At 47.0% G+C, this 19,853-nt stretch overlaps 1 protein-coding gene across 1 annotated transcript; it reads right to left on the bottom strand.

Moving 5' to 3' along the window:
- Positions 1–1,286: 1,286 nt before the first annotated feature.
- On the bottom strand, positions 1,287–19,608 carry LOC131261351 (uncharacterized). Its single transcript, XM_058263364.1, has 7 exons — positions 19,545–19,608; positions 13,661–18,062; positions 12,907–13,000; positions 8,682–8,903; positions 7,628–8,187; positions 6,325–6,491; positions 1,287–5,917 (listed from the first exon to the last, which is right to left on the bottom strand). Exons 2-7 carry the CDS (start codon positions 17,930–17,932, stop codon positions 3,172–3,174), a joined length of 8,061 nt encoding a protein of 2,686 aa, XP_058119347.1. The 5' UTR covers positions 17,933–18,062; positions 19,545–19,608; the 3' UTR covers positions 1,287–3,171.
- Between the last annotated feature and the right edge of the window lie 245 nt (positions 19,609–19,853).

The following is a 19,853-nucleotide window of genomic DNA, read 5'->3' as shown; positions in this document are numbered from 1 at the left end:
GTCTTATTATAAGATACCTCCCATACACATCAAAATATTAGGTTATGTTAGTACTTACCAAAGTGTATTTGGACATCAGCAGTTCAAATGATAATTTAAACAGATCATTCATTAAACCCCTGCCGATCCTCCCATGGAAAACTTCCACAACTCCAGCTGTTACCAACGACGTTGATGGCGATCATAAAAAGTTTTCACCAGCGCCCACCATGGTGGGGACTAAGGCGATGATTCCTGAGTTGTTCCAAGACTGGCATAAGAAAATGCCTCAGGAAGCACTTTATTGGAAGTTAATTTAAGTAAATCGTTGCCATAAAATGGATGCTCGCAAGCCGGAACACAAAGTGGCAGTTTAAAGGGAAAGCTGATATTGATTTGGTGTAAACTTTCCAAATGAAACGTTACACATAAGGCGAGCACTATTACGAAGTTTTCAAATGTCGAAACAACATTAGCACGTATATCAACTCTTCAGGGAGATTTGTCAACTGATGGACGATCTTTGTAAAAGCATGCATAGCATTATAAATCCTTCCTTTCCATAAACCAATCTTTCTTTCGATGCAACAAACGGAACAGGACAACATTCTATGCGAAGTGTAATCGCGTTTGTACTTTTCATATTTTAATTTTATTCATTTCAAATAGATGTTATCCCTATACTCTCATCACACAAACACACATTCCGAGTCCATTTGTCCATGCTTACCATATGCCAAAATGACACCGTTTCTGTGAGTCTCTATCTTTCCCCGTCAAACTGCAATATACTTTCTAAGTATGCTTTTTTCACCTACAATTTTACGGCTTGTGTGTGTTTGAATGTTTTTTTGTGTGTGTATATGTATGTATATAGATAATATGGTTATACAAGATTACTGTGTAAAAAATATGAATCTATTTTATTTTCAACTTCTTTTTATCCATGCCGCCTATCGCTTGCGCCATGTTTGCTAGAGTAGTGTTCAATTCTTGTCCGTTTAGGCGTTTGGATCATATTTCTTGCGCAAAACCCACCAGTTGTTGGTTTTTTCAAACCCCAAGAACAGCATAATTATTCATAAGCATACACATTGAACTCTTGGGCATAAATTAAACATATGAGTATGAAGACAAACCTAGGATTGAAGCACAACCTCAAAATGTTACAAAATGTCACCCTCCTCCCAAACTCTATACGCAAACTCTTAACTGGCAATAGAAAAGTGTCTCGGGAGAAACCTTAACACGCCGGGAACTACCGGAAATGGATACTTTTCATTAGTAGAAAAAAAAAACAAAAAAAGTACTAGTTCAACAATCCTCATGCTTTTATTCGTCTTGGCCCTTATTAGTTTTAACGGATGAGTGTGGTATTGTTTTGGATTGCCTAACGGGAGTTGAAATAACTATTTCTTGCTGCTTCTTCTTCAGTGCCCGGGCTTGGCGAAACGAATCCTATGACTATGATGATGTCGTATATGTAGCTTCCCCACGTGAGGAGGGTTCCCCACTAAAAGGGGCCTAAATTGTTCGCTCTCTTTTTGCTCCCAACTGACCAGCCCAACGTGTGTGTTAAAGAAAAATACCATATTGGTTGAAAAACACGCGTTCGACAGAATGCTCCGGTTGGCTGATAAGATAACAAAGTAATGATTCGTAGTATTTTTCACACAAAATAATACACCTAAGTTTGTATTCGACACTTCCGACCGATTTTTTCTTTTGCGTCGGCAAATACATGGGAAGGGGGAGGGGAATTGGACTGCATCTATCAAAGTGTGAAGCATACTCCTATTGGTTGTAAATTAATTATTTAATTAATAGTTCAAAATACATTCCCTTCTACCACGGGGGGAAAAAAAACTAACGAATTCTTCACCTCCGGACGTTACTACTTTCCCTGGTTGATTCCTGTTTTCATCTGTTAGTTAGCAAAATTGCTTAACTTAATTCTATATTCCAACACTAAATAGTAATAAATTAAATTTACCAAACAATTATGTACACATGTTGACCATCTGCGCACTGCAAACACACAAATGGCTGTGTTTGCGGCGGAGATGCACTGATAAACCTCAAATGATCTGTGTTGGCCGAAGCTACCGGAAGGTCTTCTCTGTTGCTTGGCCGATCGAACTATAAGCAAACGGAGGTGGGTTAAAGTATTGGGTATTAAAATTACACCAAACTCTGTCGGTGGAAACCAAAAAACAAAAACGATTCTCTTTCTGTTCTCCTCCACGATCTACATAATGTTGGCCGGTCTCGCTCTCGAGCCACATGACCAGTGACGTGCTGCAGTGATTTTTTCTCTGTTGTGGAATGTACTTGGGGATACACCTTGGGATGCACACGCCGTAACACTTTAGATATGTTGCATTTGTTTTCCGTTTCGTTTCATTTTCTTAGCCCGTGATTTGTTTGATAGACGTTACGAACATAGCATTCGATCGGTTTCCTTGCTCGCGAAGGATGATCTCACCACGTACTCTAGTTCTGGTGAACGAAGAAGTTCATAAAGAAAAGATCAACAAGAAAAATTTCTCGTCCGAAAAAGCATTAATGACTAGAGGAGCATTAAATAAGAAATAAGAAGCTGTTTTAAGAACGGGTATTACGGATAATAGGTATACAATGGGTTTGAAAACAAATTCACACACATTCGGCGCCCACAGTTTTGCTTTTTTGTTTTTGTACAACTAGGAATTCTAAATAACTTTCTGCCAGGCGCTAACGTGATATTGTAATTCTTTTTGCTCTAAAATCGAACCAAACTGCGACAACATTTGTCTTAGGCGGACTCTTTTCGAGGCAGTTGGGCAGTTGTGTAAGGTATTTGTTTGTTTTGTTTTGTTTGTTTGTTGTTCTAGCTCTCTACACGGGGAAATTTCACTTGTAAACTTGTTTGATTTCAATTTTATATTCCTAACGTATTTGTTTGCTACCGTGCAATTAGGCGACTTCATAATTGCGTTTGTATTTTGCGGCAATTTCTTCTTAAATTTAACTCTCGTTTTCCTTTCACATTCATTTTCCGTATAAAGCCTAACGCACATCTGTTCCTCCTCCTTTCTGGTCGTACAATTTGTAACTTTGTAGTAAGTGTTGTGTGGTTGTTTGTAGAGTTTGTTCTTTCCATCTCCTTTCGCTAACTCTCGTTCCAATTTCCACCCCGACTCTGCTCTACTATTAGGCACTGTGTTGGTCCTCGTGCGAGGAAACGCGCGACATTGATCTTTGTTTCTGTTGTGGTATCACAGTTAACGATTTTGGTATCTTGGACAGCAGCTGGGCGGGCGAGTTGTCCAACAGTGTGCCCGTGACCGTGGCGTTGCCGTTGGCGGCGGCGGCAGCGAAGGCCTGCAGCTGGGACTGGGTCACGTGGCTGCCACCCTTCAGCAGCAGGTCGAGCGGGTTGTTGCCGCTGCTACTGTTGCTGCTGCTGCTGTTGACGGACAAGTTCACCGTATTGTTGGTGAGCGATGGCGCCGTCGTCGGGTGTTGCTGGGTGAGTACGAGCGAGGTCGCCGAAGCGTTCGAACGCCCAATCGAGGACGCCTGTGAAAACATCATCCCCAACGGACCACCGGCGGAACCAATGGACGCTAACGCGGAGGATGATGAGGTGGAGGAGGATGCCGTCGAGGCCGACGGGAGTGAGATTGTGTTGGCCGAGATGACCATCGGGTAGACGGTGGTACTGTTGGGAAGCGTAAGTGGTTTTACAGCGTTGCTGCTACTGCTGCTCGTCGCCGATTTTGATAGGTTGTTGCTGTTGATGGCGGTCGTCATGGTTACCGTAAGGCTGCTGTTGCTGCCGCTGCTACTACTATGCTGTTTCTGCTGTGCGCTACCGGCCGAACCGAGTCGACTACTTCCGGCGATCGGAATGAGGGAGTTTTGCTCCAGAATCTGATTCGGTAGCTGCACGAGTCGCGTGCTAGTTGTTGCGGGCGTAATCGTAGTTACACCGGTGCCGATGGGGGAGTTTTCCACCGAAGGCACCGACAATCGAAGTGCCGGTGGAAGCAAACTAACAGCCGAAGAGGTACCACCAGTTGCTGTGGTGCCAGAGGTACCGGATGGTCTTATTCCCGGAGCTTGCAGGGCACGTTTGGTGGCCATCGTCGATATCGTAGCAGCCGTCGCCGCTGTCGCCATCGCCGCCGTCGTTGACTGTGTGTTGTTGTTGTTGTGTTGCTGCTGCAGCAACTTCTCGCGCCGAAGAATGCACATCCGATTGTAATCGTCGATCGAGATGTGGTACGGTTTACCACCGGACATAACCTGCACCAGCATCGGCAGCAGACGCCCGTCGGCCGTCTGATAAAGCGGGCCGTACTTCAGACTCTCGACCGCTCCGGGTGCAATAGGAAGCAGCGTTGGACGCCACGGTTTAGCAGTCGCCTCTTCGCGCTCCGATTCTGTCAAATGTTCCGGCATCTGAATGATTTCCCGTTGCTGTTCCTGCTGGGAGCCGGCATTTGTGGACGTACTGGCGGCGTATGACGGTGGTGATCGTTTCGCCTGCGACTGCTGCTGCATCGCCGTCGGTTGCTGCAGTAGAGACTGCTGCTTCAACGGCGGTGGAGGAGGGACTGCGCCTGAAGTGGACGCCACTAGGCTGGCGGTAGGAACGGTGGTTACCGGTATGTTCGACTTTCGATTGATACTAATCAGTTCCGGTGGCGCCGAAGAGGCCGCCTTAGGTTCGTCCAGTTTAGCCACCTTCGATACAATTCCGCCACCGGAAGTTCCGAAGTTCGGCGGGATCGCGACTGCCGTTGCCGCAACCGGTTTGCCTTCGTTCGAAAGCTTGCGTTTCAAACTGTTAGCGGACGCCTTGTCACTGCTGCCGCTCGGCCGTAAATTGTTCGACTTTAGCAAACTCACCGGACCGACCGTAGAGAGAGAAGCGCCATCGGATGAGTTGTTGCTGTTGCCTGTACCGGCGTTGGTAGCAGAAGACGAAGGCACCCGGGCGCGGGCTTTCGATGCCGGAACGATGGTGATGGTGGCACTGCTAAACTGCTGGAAAATGTTGCTTGTCTTATCCTGATGCGTTACGTTGGCCGGCGTTAGTGAGGCAAGAGCCGGTGGTGACGAGAGTGTCGGCACGTTGTCGAACGAACGCAACCGACTCTGGACCGCCTCCGAGTAGGTAGTAGCGCTGGTTTTCGCCTGCGGTGACAAAATCAGATCACCGTTGCGGAAGTACTTCTCCAGCAGGATCAGATGGCGCAGAAAACTGGACTGATTGCCGTACGGTTTCTGCAACTCATCCCAGAGGGCACGGGTGTTATCGTCGTACTGGATGGTGGAGGTAACTTTCGTCCAACCCTCGGGAGTACGCGCCGTCGACGAGCTGAACGGGATGTTCACGTGAATGCCCAATTCCTCCTCGCCCGGGAACAACTCCCGCATCGAAATGTTCGGGTTCGACTTAAGCGCGCGGGTCATGTCGAAGTTATCATCCCGTGATTGCTGTTGGTTCTGGTGCTGCGCTGAGGCGGCATAGGTCTTCGTTGTCGGTATGATGGTGATTTCTCCCAGACGGTCACTCATCTGCGCCATGCTGCTGCTACTGCTGCTGCTGCCACTGTTTTCAATGATGCTCACATCCGGCGACTTCCGGGAGCTGCCCCGGCGTCGCAACGAAACCGAGTTCTCACCCATCGAAAACAGTTCACTAACTTTCGCCAGCTTTTGCTGACTCAGCGGTTGTTGTTGTTGCTGCAGGGGGTCCCGGTACTCTTCCACCTCATCATCCTCGACATCATCGTCCTCGCCGTCCGAGATGACAATGTCCACCGTCGAGAGGGCAGGCGCCACCCCATCGCTCGTCAAACCGTCTAGCGAGTCGACACTTTGTACTTCCACCTCCAAAGGCAGCTCGCTCAGCTCGTTCACGTCACGCTGCCGGGCCGTACATAATCTGGAAAGAGGCAATCGGAAACCCGAACCAACGAACGCACAAATTGGTTAGTACAAGATACACAATTTCCCATCCAAGAACAAAAACCCGACACACAATGGAGACGCCCGGTCATTGGCTTGTGACACACAAAATTACGACCAACGAATCAAAGGGAACATGCATGTTGTGAACAAGAAGCATATCTTTTGAACAAGTTGAAACAATGGAACAGAAGGTTCTCGTCCCTTTCGTCCCATCGTTTTCGACAACGACCTCAACTTGTCCAAAGGTGTCACATCATCCCCTGCACAACTGGGTTGCACAGGGCGGAAGTTACAAACTAATGACCGGACGCGGTCGGTCGTTGGTGTCACTGTCGGAATAAATCGTCCTCCCCTCCATTCGTCACAACCCCGCGCTCTTACCTTCGTTTGTAATTCTTAATAAATTGAGCCTTCTGTGATTTTGGATCCGGTGGCTTAAACATCAAATTAGCATAATGTCTACATAATTTACACACGACCAGCTCCGAACTGCTCAGCCTGATGTCGATTCCCTGCTGCTGAAGCAGGCGCTCTAATTGAGGAATATTCTGAAACGGCAAAAGAAGCAAAAGCAAAATAGTAACTTCAAGGCGGTAGCTCCATTCTGACGTAAATGAAACGGTACGTGCGTGGTGGGGTAGGAAAGTTGAGCGGACAAAAAGGGGTGAGAAGATCCAACCACTTCCCACCTGGTGCGTTCTGCGGCGTTCTGTCAATATCTTACACGGCCTGAGAAATAGCGCGGGTTACACACAAACAGAAAATCGGCGACTCTTTCCAACTGAAAAACCACAAATACCCTTTCGGGGGAGAAGATGCTGACATCTTCACCGCGTGGTTGGGGATTCTGAGTGCCTTACGTGTGCTCCATTTGTCCCAGAGCACCCGTGGGGTACTATAATTTGGCCCGGACCAAAAACATGCAACGCGGGTTAAGCGGAGAAGTTTGGCGAAATTTATAGCCATTTATTTCCGGGCGCCCGAAGAAAACCCCCCCCTAACGCGAATACCAGTAGCATACCTACGACCTATAAGGACATTCCAGGGCGGTACGGTGTCACTAGTATCGTGTGGGACTTGGAACCATCGCACAGTGGTTCAGTGCAAGGCTAGTTGGACGAAATTTTACTCACAGCATTAAAATTTCCTTTTCACCAGTGTATAACATACTTTCGAACACGATTTAGCAAAATTAACACTAGAATACGTGTGCGCTAGAAAGCAACTATAAATTGTATGTTGAGCAATATTACATGTTGGAAAAATATTATTAGCTACATTAGCCGTTTACGGATGAGAAAAATCTTGAAAACTAACGAAGTTAAAGCATGTTGAAACAGAGCGGTCAAAATTACCACCAAAAAGCATCTGGATCTGATCAAATTAGTTCTTAGAATTGGTGGAATAGAATATCAAAAAAAAAAAATTTGCATGTTTAAATTTTAAAATAAGCTTTTTTTCTGTTGAAAAAATATCCCGCCGTTTTCAAGCTATTAAAAACGAAAATGTTGTAGCGGTTAAAATACCACTATTTAAATGCTAGTGTAAATTTAAAACATTTAGAATATTTTAGAAAATAATATGTTTTAAGCGTTTCACATTAAAAAACGGACAAAATTCTGGAAAACAATCCACTACCTGCCACACCGTGTAGCAACCGTGAGGAACTAACTAGGATACCTACATTATACATATGGTAGACGTGGTTTCTCTGGAGCGGTTTCGTACACATGGCGCATATCATCAGGTGGCTGATCTGCTCGTAGTGCCGGTTGCAGATGGAGATGTTTTCCGTAGTCGCCCGGGCCGCCTGCTCGAGATTAATGTCCAACTGTTTGCCGATTTTACGCTTCATCTTGAGCACCCATTTGCGGCGGAGCGATTGCATCGCATGGGCCGTGCACTGGCGTACGGCACAGATTTCGCGCGCATTGCCAGCACCGGGCACTCCGCTACCATCGTCAATCACCATCGGTTGGTGGTGATGATTCTGCTGCTGGCCGGTGATGCTAGTCGAACCGTCCTTGTTGGTGGTCATCTTGATCACTATCGGTGAGACGGTAGACTGCGAGGTGTTGCCACCGGAAGCCGACGTCGACGAGGAGCCGGTGGAGGCAGAGTTTTGCTGCTGCTGCGGGCCGCTGGAAGCCGTCTTTTTCTTTTGTGAAGGATAGTTCGCCTTACGATCAACATGGCGGAAGCACGCATCGCACAGGCAACTGTCGAGAGTGATTTTGGATTCGGCTGAAATTGAAAATAAGCGATAAGCATCGATTAACTGTGTTGAAAAGAAAACCTCAGTTACATAAAAACAACAAAATTTAGATGATTTTTTATTCGATGAAACAAAAACCATAATACAGAAATGTCTCAAATTGAAAACCAATCTCTCAACACTTGACTAATTAATATTGTTATGAAATTGAAAATATTACATTTCGTTAAGGCCTAATGTTTGTGAGAATGGAAATATGAATTTACTTTTTTTTTAACTGCACTAACTATTTTTCAAATAGTAAAAAATCATTTCAATAGGAGATACAAGAGTAATGTTTGTTTTCATTTAAAAACATAAAGTTAAAATGATATCAAAGCAGATAATAACGATTATGAGAACCGATTATGCTGCAATTAAACGTTAATGTTCTAATCAGGAAAAGCGAACGTAAAAGACGAAAGCAATCCCATATTTTCTTTGTGTTTTTCTTATTTCCGAGTGAAAGATGAGGTGCACCTACCAAGAAGTATCTTTTGCTGGCGCTCGGTCGATTTGATGGCGGCGATGTGGCAGGGCGTGTCGTACAGGCCAAACTTGCCACCGCAGTAGAAGCACTGGTCCTGGCAGAGCCGCTCCGGGTGCACATTGAAAGAGGACGCCTTCTCCGGGATGACCAGCGACTTCTGAATGGCTTTGTCCACCGCCGAGCTCTCACCAACGCTGTCCGATAGGTTGACACCATCTGCAAAGGGAACGTTAAAAATAAAACATGCAAATGAGAGAGAAGTATTCACAATTAACGAACGATTACAAGCAATTAGAATCTATTAGGTGCAGATACAGGAGCAAAACGAATTATAATATTGGTAACATTCTGTTTTCCTACAAACTGGAGGCTGATTTTCGTAACTAAATTGTATCCCCACCATCTTCCAACACTGACCTCACCGGAGTCAAAAAGGTGTCATCCGCGTAAAGAAATAATCAAAAAATCATTACCCAGCAGGGAAAACCCAACGAGCTAAAAAAAGGTTGGGGTAAAATAGGTTCACGGTTCCGTATTCCCTTCCGTCAACATTTACTTTATATCCATGCTCCAGCATTCCACCCCTGATGGCCACCTACCATACGAAACGATAAAAAGAAAAGGAAAACCATCGGCACATCCTCATTAGGATTCGTCTCCTCTCGATGGAAATTAACTCCAGCTTCCTCTTATTCTCGACAAACGAAAATTTCTTCTCTCTTTCGATTATGATGTGGATACATCTTTTGGGGCTCCTTTTTTATAAATTAATTTATTGCACCCGTCTGTTTCAAGCCAATTTGTAGCGAGATGGTTTTTTCCTCGTAGTATTGTTAAATGCCTCGCCGAAACCCTCTGACAATTGGCATCACTCGGCAAGCGAACGAAGCACTGATGGCGAATGAGAGCGTGATCAGAAATCGAAGAAAAGGTCAACTTTTAATATCCTATAAATTCAATATTTTGATAGGCAACATCAGCGTCGCATCAGCATTCGATACCCGTGTTCCGCTCCGTCTGCTTACTTTGAGGACGTTTACAAATCCGATCACAGAAACAGCACAACCAATGTCAACAAGCGTGTCTTTTATCCATTCTTTTTTTTGCTACCGCTACCGTTTCGCAATGGAACTTCCCTTCGATTGCGCGAAGCTCCGATGTCCCTTTTTGTTAAACCGAGAGGAGGGTTTCATTTGCCAGCTAAAACAACCGACACTCAAGCCAATCCCGACGGCGGGAGTGTTTTACCAAGAACCAAACAGTAGCCCTCTCACACTCCACCATCATCATCATCATCATCTTCCCCTCGTTCCTTCGGGGAGCGGGTGCAAGAAGTTTATTGTCCCTCGGACAAAGCATCTTCGTTCCGTCTGTTTTACGTCTGCCTTTTCATTACCATCTTTTCGCACAGATTCGATCGCCCGGCGTCCCATGCTCCTCACTCCTCCCCGGTAAAAAAGCATCACTTTCCATCAATGTTCATCATATTTAGGTAAGCTTCTCGATGGCCCCGCTGTTTACTCTGGGCGTGAAGAATAGAAGACACAGCACGGCAGAACCTGACTACCCGGAACACGTACTTCGGGCCAGGGAATTAGTGACTGTATTTTCACTTTGCGTTTGTACTTCCTCCTTCCGGCGCATCTTTTGGTCGCGTCGTTAAGCGATGTTTTAATTACATTACAACATTCTCGCCGAGTGACGACGCTTTATGACAACAATTTTAATTATTATCGCTCCCGATCCCCAACCAATGGGATAGCGTCCCGTGCCGATGCGTGTTTTGGCGTTTTTTGCACAGAACGCAACGGGGAGAGATGACAATTGTTTTGCGGAAAAAAATCACAATTCTTCCACCCACAATTGCACGCGAGCGATGGCTGTATTAATTGTCGTGCTTAAGAATGTCTAGTACACTCATAAACGGTGGGATTTATGAGTGCCTCTGTACCTGATTTCTTATGGCACGTGACTGAAGCCATGAGATAATTTTCTTCACAAACCCTTTTTGATGTATTTTATTATGGATAGCAAAGTTCAGTGTTATAAGGAATATTGAGACATAAACAACCCATTTGTTCATGTTAGAGGAGCCAATTCATTTGCAGGATTAATTTTGATTTAACATTAAATTTACCGATTAAACATGTCCTCAAATAGTCTTATTTAAACAGACCCCGTAATATATTTTTTATCAGAATGCATTTTTAACTGAGCGTTTCATGAATCCCAAAAAATTAAGTATAACATGTTTTTCACTCTACTTTAGAAAATAACAACAGCTTGAAATATTTGGAAAATTTTAGCTACTGATCTACTTTTGTAAATCTTACATGACACACGCAGATGTAGAATCACAGTTTGTGACAAGATTCGTTTCTGATTGCAACAATAAATTGTGTAACACCTACTGTAATTGTAAACAGTCTACATACTGAACAAAAGAGAAATAAAATATTGTTAATCAATTTCAATTATTTTGATCAACCTATATGGAAAAATCCTCGCCAGTTCCCACAACCATATCCAACACAAAAAAAAACGTAAAGCACCATGCGCCTCCATCATGGCCATGTATGATGATGATCACATGCATGTTTCAGTCTTGAAAAAATCCCACTTAAACACTACATCCTTCTAATTAGGCGCTAGATGAAGACAAATTTTCTATTATCCGCAGCCCATCTCACATGCTCATTTTATGGTTCAGAATATAATCCACCCCCAAGGAAGGCAGACATCTATCCCATTCTAGAATTTTGAAAGTGACCATCGAAGATCCTTCCTCATTTACTTTGTGCAGCAAAACTAGCAAGCTGGCAAAACCTCAACCAACTTACACAGGTGAAGATTATAGCCAGGACCACCTCACTAGCGTAGAAGAAATAAAAACCGAAGCCGTGCTTAAATATTCAATTAATATTAATTCATTCATAACCAGCATTAGGTTGGCTTGCAAAGGGTGATGGGAATAAATGGGTTAGAAAAGCGGATATAGTGGGCAAACGATGGTCAATCCATTGTTTCCATTGGAACCGAGAAGTGTGTAGTACTAAAGTGGAGGATTTCCCACACCCAAGTCATTAGAAACGACGACGAGTTGGGTGGTAAAAAAAAATACTCGCCCCAAAACTGGCTTAGATCCGGATAAAAGTCGGAGAAACCAAATGTTGCCCCGCCGAGTATAAACGAACCCACTGGAAGGAGACAAAAGTCCGAGGAAAGGGAACGAAATGACAAATCCTATCCAAACATTTTACTTCCAACGGGTCGTCTACACTTCCGGTTTGGGGAACGTGTGTCCAAGAGTTCCGGTATGAGAAACCCCCATCCCCATTCTCTTTCAACGACCGAAGCAGCGTCTCTTGTCCGTTGTTCGGTCGCTCTTTATCCGGAGGGAGTGGGATTTTGTTCTTCTTCACTTCTTTTATTTTGTGAGAAAAACAGTTACAGTGCAAACATATTACAATTGTGTAATAACACACCCTCCTTCCTCTTTGACAATAAAAACAACGACCCATTTTCGTTGGAAGTATCGGAAGCGATTCCGTATGCGGGAAACTCTCGGAAGTCGGAAAACATCCGAGTGCGCTTAAATTAGATCCTTTCCGATTGTACGGCATTCCATCGTTTATTGAATATCTTTTGTTAAAGAAGATTCAAATGTGTTCTATATTTTCTATTCCTTCTAATAGTTTGCTTTCCAAGGACCATGTTCATGGGAGAAACCGTCGTTGGCACCTATCTTTCCTTTTAACTCACCCATAATTGAAATAGTGCATCAACTTTTGTCTCTAAGTTAGCTGAAATAAATTTTGTCCTTATTTAAAAGTTTGGCAGTGACCAAAAATTTGTAAACTAAACAACAACGCGCACACAACATATAAAACAAGTGACATTAAGCAGCAAATTCGTTTATAAAATCAATAAAAAATCCATGGTACCAGCCACAAGTTAGTATTAAAGCATAAATTTATTAATGTTCATTGTTGTTATAGCGACTTTTCGGGTCTGCTTTTGCCTTATTAAAAACCTGATACGTTAGGGGCTGAACTGATAGGTTATTTCAAAACTAGATACCATTAAAGAGAGAGTAAAGTTGATGCACTATTTCAAAACATGCTGCTTTACAGACAACATTACCTGTTGGTGGCAACGTCTGTGATGTAACGTAAAATTCATGCGAAAGTAATAATACATCGCCCGCCCTCCCACTTACCAGTTGTATGAGATCGGCTGTGTGCCTTCCGGCCACCCGTCGACGAGTCCCGGTGCGAATGTCCATCGGAAGAGTTCGACGAGTGCTGATCAAGCTGCTGCAAGGAAAACAAAATAAAGCGCAAAAAGGTTGAAATCAATTGAACATCTTAAGCGGCTGGGTGGAAGTGGCCACCACCCAGCTGCAACAGGTGTTGCTGTCAAACAAGCACAAAGAAACACACCCCCACCACATCTGGTAGCATAACGGACACACCAAAAGCAACAAGCACGAGTACGGGGGGACGATGAGGATTTGGGGAAGGTCAAGACGAACGACTCCACCCTCTGGTGATGTTGATATTGATTCTAGTTGGATGTCAAGCAATTCTATTACTCTCTGCCAACCCTGAATCTGCTGCCGTTCTCCGAACGCACGAGGGATTATCCCGGGACGTTTCAAAGGTAAGAAAATGGCGACCTTCGACGGTTCGTGCACTGTTCCACGAAAAAAAAAGTAAAGTCTTATCTTGAAGGCATAAGCCCCCTCGGATGTAGTTCCGTGACTCCTAGGCCGGGCTGGAACGTGAGTTCCAACGAAGAGTGAGTGGGAAAGAAAACGAGCAGCAGTAAGACTAATCCTGACCGTTTTGTAACGTCGTTATCGTCCGCTTCCGCCCGATGTGATGGTTGGTGGTTATAATATTCGCCAGACTTTTCTACTATTTTCTACAATACTCTCCTACTTCTTCTTCTCCGTTTTACTATGAGCTCACCTCGTTGTTGTGGATGGTGTAGAAGGTGTCCCCGTTGCTGCCCCCGTCGGTTCCATAGCCGGCCGCCGCGCTTCCATTGCTGGACGTGCCGGAACCGTTGGATGAATCGCGAACCGCAACGCTCCCGCCGCCGGCAGCACCCGCCGACGCGCCTTTACCCTTGCCCTTTTGGAACGTCATCTTCAGTGGCATACGCTGCTGTTTGCGTTTTTCACCACGACCCGAACCACCGGCACCACCCTTGCCGCAAAGCACGGTCGTTTTCATCGAAACCGTGTATTCGTCGCGCGAGCCACGCGCTGATTTATTGCTCCCGTTACGACCGCCGCTGGCACCTGTTCCGCTTCCGTTGCTACCGGCGCTGCCGGGCTGACCGCTGCCGATAGCACCCGCAAGCCATCCCTCTCCCCCGCCCGCCGACGTTGTCCCATCGCCGGACAAACCATCCGGGGCGGATGGTTTCTGTTCCGCTCGGCGTTGCTTTTCTTCGCATGCCGCCCGAATCGTCAGCAGCCCAAGGTTCTTCAGGTGGGATTCCTTCTGTTTCGCCACGTCATCGGATTCTTCGAGCAGCCGGAGGGCGGGTGGAGCCACTTCCTCCTTACCGGTGACGACGACGATCGATGCCTTATCGGCGGGAAGTTGGGCCACAAGAGTGCTACCCGCCGCCACCGCAGCCGCCGTCCGTTTAAGCTTCTTTTCATCGCCACTTCCATTCGGGGAAGGAGTTGCGCTACCACGTTCGTCTTCGATTTTTGTTATAGTCAGCGCCGCCGAGGATGATGATGAGGTGGCCGGTGGTAACGGCGACTTGTTGCCATCAGCGACACCCTCAACCGCCTTCGCCACGGTGATCGTGACGGCTGCGGCGGCCTGTTCACTCTTCGATATGATCTGCAACGGTGACTCGACGGAATCGACGGAAGATGTTGGCACAACCGTGGGTTCCTTGACGGATTGTTGCTTCTCCTCCTTACCCGTCGGCTCTGCCGGGATGGGCAATATCTCTAGTTCCGCTTGGAGCTTCTGACCCACCAGCCCGGTTCCCGTTTCCGCTGCATCTTTCGAGAGCTTTCTTTTCGGCGTTCCGGCGGCAACGTTGCTGGTGCCAGTTTCCTTCTTTAAAATCGTAATGGCAGGCAATGCAATCAGCGCCGTCACGGCGGGGTCAGTCTTCTGCTCTTTCTCAACACCTCCACCGATTGCTTTATCCCCCGCTGGATTTGGTGAGTCTTTACCCTCCGCCCGCGACGATGCAGGACTTCTTCCACCGATCGCGCTTGGCACTTCATCGGCGGTTCCGTTCTCCAGCACTACTATCGGTATACCATCCTTCTGGTGCAGCAGTTCCTCCTTCAGTCTCATCTCGGCCCGCAGCTTCTCTTCCCGAACCTTCTCCTCCACACGCAGCTTCTCCTGACGCAACTTTTCTTCACGTGTCTTTTCATCGTCCTTGGTCTTTTCCTTAGTAGCGCGTGACTTTGACTTGGTTTCCTTACCACTACCACTACCGGTCGGTGTCGGTACCGCAGTGCCACCACCTGCCGTGGACTTTGCCTTCGGTGTCGTCGTCGTAGCACTCGCGGCCACCTTCTGCGTGCGTGGTGTTTGTTGATTGTTTCCGTTTGATTGTTCACTCTCGCCAACAGAGGCAACGGTGGTGCCATTGCTTTCGGTGGGCGTTTTGGAAATTGGTCGCTCGAGACGAGCCGGTGACGCTGTTCCACTCTTATCAGCTTCCGTTGGGACAGTAGCCACCTCTGCCACATCCTCTGACGCAGTCTTTGATTTTTCATCGCCCAACGTTTGTTCCGCCGGTGGCGATTTCTCCTTGTCACCAATTTCTACTGCCTCTTCTACAACGACTTCCATCACCTTGTCCTCAGTGGCATCTTTCGATACTTCGTTCACCACCTCCTCCACCACCTCGACCGTAGGTTCTTCATTCATCTCCACATCCGCTTCGTTCTCATTTTTATCCGCTTCCTTCGCTACACTTTCTTCTACGCGCTCCGAGGCAACCGTTTCGGAATCAGAGTCCGCTTTTCCGCTGTCCAATTCTACCACAACTTCTACGTCCTCCTCCTCCATTGCGTCGTCTTCATCTCTGTTTTCCGTGATTTCTACCATTTCAATCTCCGGTGGAGTAACATCCTCATCGTTTTCATCCTTCGCCACAGCAGGCAAAGGCTGCTGATCCTCATCGACGATCATTTTCTCATCGTCTTCTTTCTGCTCCTTGTCTCCCTCCACACTCTCCACGGTCTCCCCCACGATACGGTCGGAAGCTTCCATCGTCGAATCGGCAACCACCACGGGTACTTCCGCTTCGTTGCCGTCGTCCTTCACTTCCTCGTCCTCTACGGCCGCAACCGATTCCTGTACATGCACTTCCTCCTCCTTGTCCTCCTCTTCCTCCTCCTCCTGCACAACAACAACATCATCATCATCACCACCACCGCTAGCGTTCATCTTCACCTCCTCCACAACTGCCTCTTCCTCATCCTCCTCACAAGCACCACCACTAGCGTCACTAACCTTATCGCACCGGAAGCGCCCCTGCACGATTTCGCCCAGCTTCGGATCCTTCTCGATACCGAGATTGTTCTCCAGGAAGGCCGGCTCGCTGTAGCACTCCTTCACGCTCAGCTCCGACACACCCTCACTGATCAGTTCCGGGCTGAGCGATGGATCCTTCTCCACAGGCTCGGTTCCCTCCCCTACAACCACATTTCCCGCGGTGCCAACACTACCACTACTACTGCTGCTGCTGGTGCTAGCGGCCGTAGGTTCTTCGTCCTTCAACCCTTCCGCTTCTTCTCCCGTATCGATCGTTAACGGTGCCGTCGGTTGCGCAGTGCCACCAATATCAACTTCACCTTCCTCCGTTGATTCCGCTGGCTCGACTTTGATGTCTACCAGCGAACCGGCACCCTTCAACCGTGGCGTTGCGAATTCATCCTTATCCCGGGTGGTACTCTTCCGCTGGCGCATGCTACGGCGCAGCGTGCCCCCCGGTGTCGTCACCTCCTGCTTGCGTCCATTGAACGCTTCGGCCATCTTGTCCACTATCTTACAGCGCACCTCATCGTCGAGCAGTTCGCGCTTGAACTCGAACCCAGCGGCATCACCGTCCTCCGACTTGGGCATCGAGCTGGACCGTCGCCGCTCGATCTTAACCTGTGCCGGTGTGACCGTCAGTGGATCGGGCGATTTGTTGATCTCACGTTTTAGTGCCGCACCGACCGACTTGCGCTTTGCCACGGGACTGTCCGAGTTACGGGGCTTCCCGTTGCGCAGGCTGGGCGTACTAAGGAGATCGGTGTCCTCTTTGGCCGACGAGCTGGTCGGCGAGGTGGCGGTGGTGACTTCCTTTTTCGTTGGCATGGCGACAGTGGCTCGCGCTGACGAGGTTTTTGCTGCCGCCGACGCTGCCAACTGTCTTCTCGCGACACCCTTCTTGCCGAGGATCGGCTTTCCAATGATCTTTTTACCCTTTCGTTTGAGCAGGGTACGCTTGAGGGCTACAACCCGGTGTTTCCTGTGCTTATCAGTGGTGCTGGTAGGATTTTTCGCTACCGACTGCTTGCTGGTTTTGGCTGCTGCAGCCGCTGCCGCTGCCGCCGCCCGCTGCCGGGCCCCGATTGCCGGAGACTTGGTGTGATCCTTCGACGTACCGGCCGCCGCAGATTGGGGCATGTCTTCTTTCTCCTTTGAACTCTGAGTTGCTGAGGCCACCGCCGAAGACGCATTTGCATCCGGCCCGACCGAATCTTCCCGCGCGATGCTTCCTCCACGGCGTGTCGCGCGGGTCGGTGTCGTGACGACGGTGTTGGTGGATCCTTCAGAGGGCGAAGCGAGTGGAACCGGATCGTCGTTGCTAGCCGCTGGTTCGTCGCTGAGCAGCAGCTGCTTTGACTTTGCCCGACTTAAGGATGCCCGCGTCGTCGACGAAGAGGAAGAAGATGCTGTACTACCTCCACTACCACCAACGTTTCCAGTTGTCGCACTGACGCCTACACTGTTTACATTTGTCGCTGTCGTAGCTCCTTTTCTGCTTGATGTTGGCGTTGTTGGTGCTGAAGCGCTTCCACCATCTACACCACCTCCACCACCACTACTGGTCGCTCCACCGGAGCCTGTTACTACTGTATTGCCTATGTTTATGGCGATCGTGCTAATGTTGCTGCTGCTTCCACTGTTTGCGCTGCCGAGTGAGGGTGTAGGAGAATCTGCGGTCACCGATCGGGCCTTCTTTTCTCGTGTGGCCATAGCTTTCCGCCCCGCTGTCCTATCCTCCTGGAAGCGAACCAGGTCGCCCCGGACCGGCAGAAGGATGGCACGCAACCCTTACGCTGCCCGGAAACGGATCCGTCAATGGCTCACGCAAAGGCTACTAGACCTGGAAGAGGCAAAAAGATTCACATTAAATTTGGTTATCAAGGCATGTGTGGACGGATTTAATATTCTAAGATGACTGCATGATAAAAGGATTAATTGTTTTTATTAACCTATCGGTGAAACCTTGAAAACAATATTCATACCCACATCTTTTATCGCATCCGTATCGATTTACCCTGATCTATAATATAATCTAATATGGGCCAAAAGCGGACCCTAGGTCATGTTGCTGAAGGATTCCTTCAAAAAACAGCCCTTATATGAATAAGTTTAGGCTCTCGATTCGAGATTACTTTATCAAGAGAAGAGAAGAAAAATAATTTTGTTATTTAGCACTGTGGAAATCGGTACAATATCGGCTTCAACAGTTCAAACAAATCGTCGATCACTTAATGGAAAATTGTTGTTATATCCAAATGCAGTTGAGGTGCCAATGCAAAGCCCATCCCAAAACGGGACTTGCGTCCAATACAACTACAGCAAAATGAGGCACAGCTGCATTTACTGCAGTGTACGTGCCTCACGTCACACGGGACGTGGAAAACAATTGGCAACCGGTGGTTTTGTGTTTGTACGAACAGGAAAATCGCAACAATTTGAACTGGTTAACAAAACAAAAGTTTAATAGCATCGGTAACACTTCTTTTTTGCGAACCAAGAAAAACAGCAATGAGCTACGGATGGTTTGGTTTAAATGGAAAATGGTTGGCACCCGTTGATTTTTCCACCAAGTATGCACCAACACACACACATACACATATATACACGACGTTCGAATGTGAATTTCTAAATGATGCTGCCACTTTTCTGCACAAACTTTCTTTCACACGATTCATGTTCTCTGTTTCGCTTTGACATACTAGCAAAAGTCGTTCTTTTCTCTCTGTCTGCATGCAAAGCGGCGCAGCATAAAATTTTCTTCGCGTTGGCAAACCAAAATATTGAGCATAACCTTCCTCAATATTCCCCTTTTCTAGCAGAATCGCACCTCTCACAGCGTTCGCTGACCTTGTATCCATTTTGTATGCCTTCACTTTCCTGAGGGTTTCATTTTGATTAAAACGAAGCATGTTATCATTTTCACCATCCATTTCACGGTCGTTATGAGTAAGAAAGATTAAAAAAAAATCTAAACATCGAACGCATCGGAAACATCCTTGAGGGGTGGAAAACTTATTGTCGCGTACGGGATAAAAAAGAAAATTGTACCCGACGACGACTTCGACGTACACTTTTTCCTCAGCCAACGATAGCAGCATAAAAAGTGGCAAAAGTAGTTTGTGGATAAACTTTGCGAAGTTACATACACACAAACGCGTCACATCCATCCGCGAAAACCATTTTATACATACACAAACACACTTCTAAAAACACGGTTTTCGTAAATGGAAAGATCAAGAGGCTGTTTTTTCATCCAAAAACTATCGTTTGCTTATCCAAATAAGAAGAAGCACCCTGTAAACACGATACGTGGAATACGTACAATTTACTAGACCCTTAGCAGATGATGGCGATTGTTGTAGCCTGTTGATGCTGTTGTTGTTATTGCTAGCTGAGGAAATTTCCCCCATTGCTACCACCGCGAAGATGGGGAATGCAGAAAAACGCCACACACTACACTAACACATGCACGAGGTCGTTCTTTTGTGCGAAAAGAAATGAGCTTACAATCCGGCATAGACATTCATCAATTAACTGTCAAACGTACCCCTCGCAGGATAACGTAATCGACGTACGCCGAGATCGAGGTACGGTGTGTGCGTTTATAACCATCGGGCGATGGATTGACTTG

This window comes from Anopheles coustani, chromosome 3, assembly GCF_943734705.1.
Source record: "Anopheles coustani chromosome 3, idAnoCousDA_361_x.2, whole genome shotgun sequence".
Taxonomy (NCBI): Eukaryota; Metazoa; Arthropoda; class Insecta; order Diptera; family Culicidae; genus Anopheles; species Anopheles coustani.
This window is presented reverse-complemented; position numbering and strand designations above follow the sequence as displayed.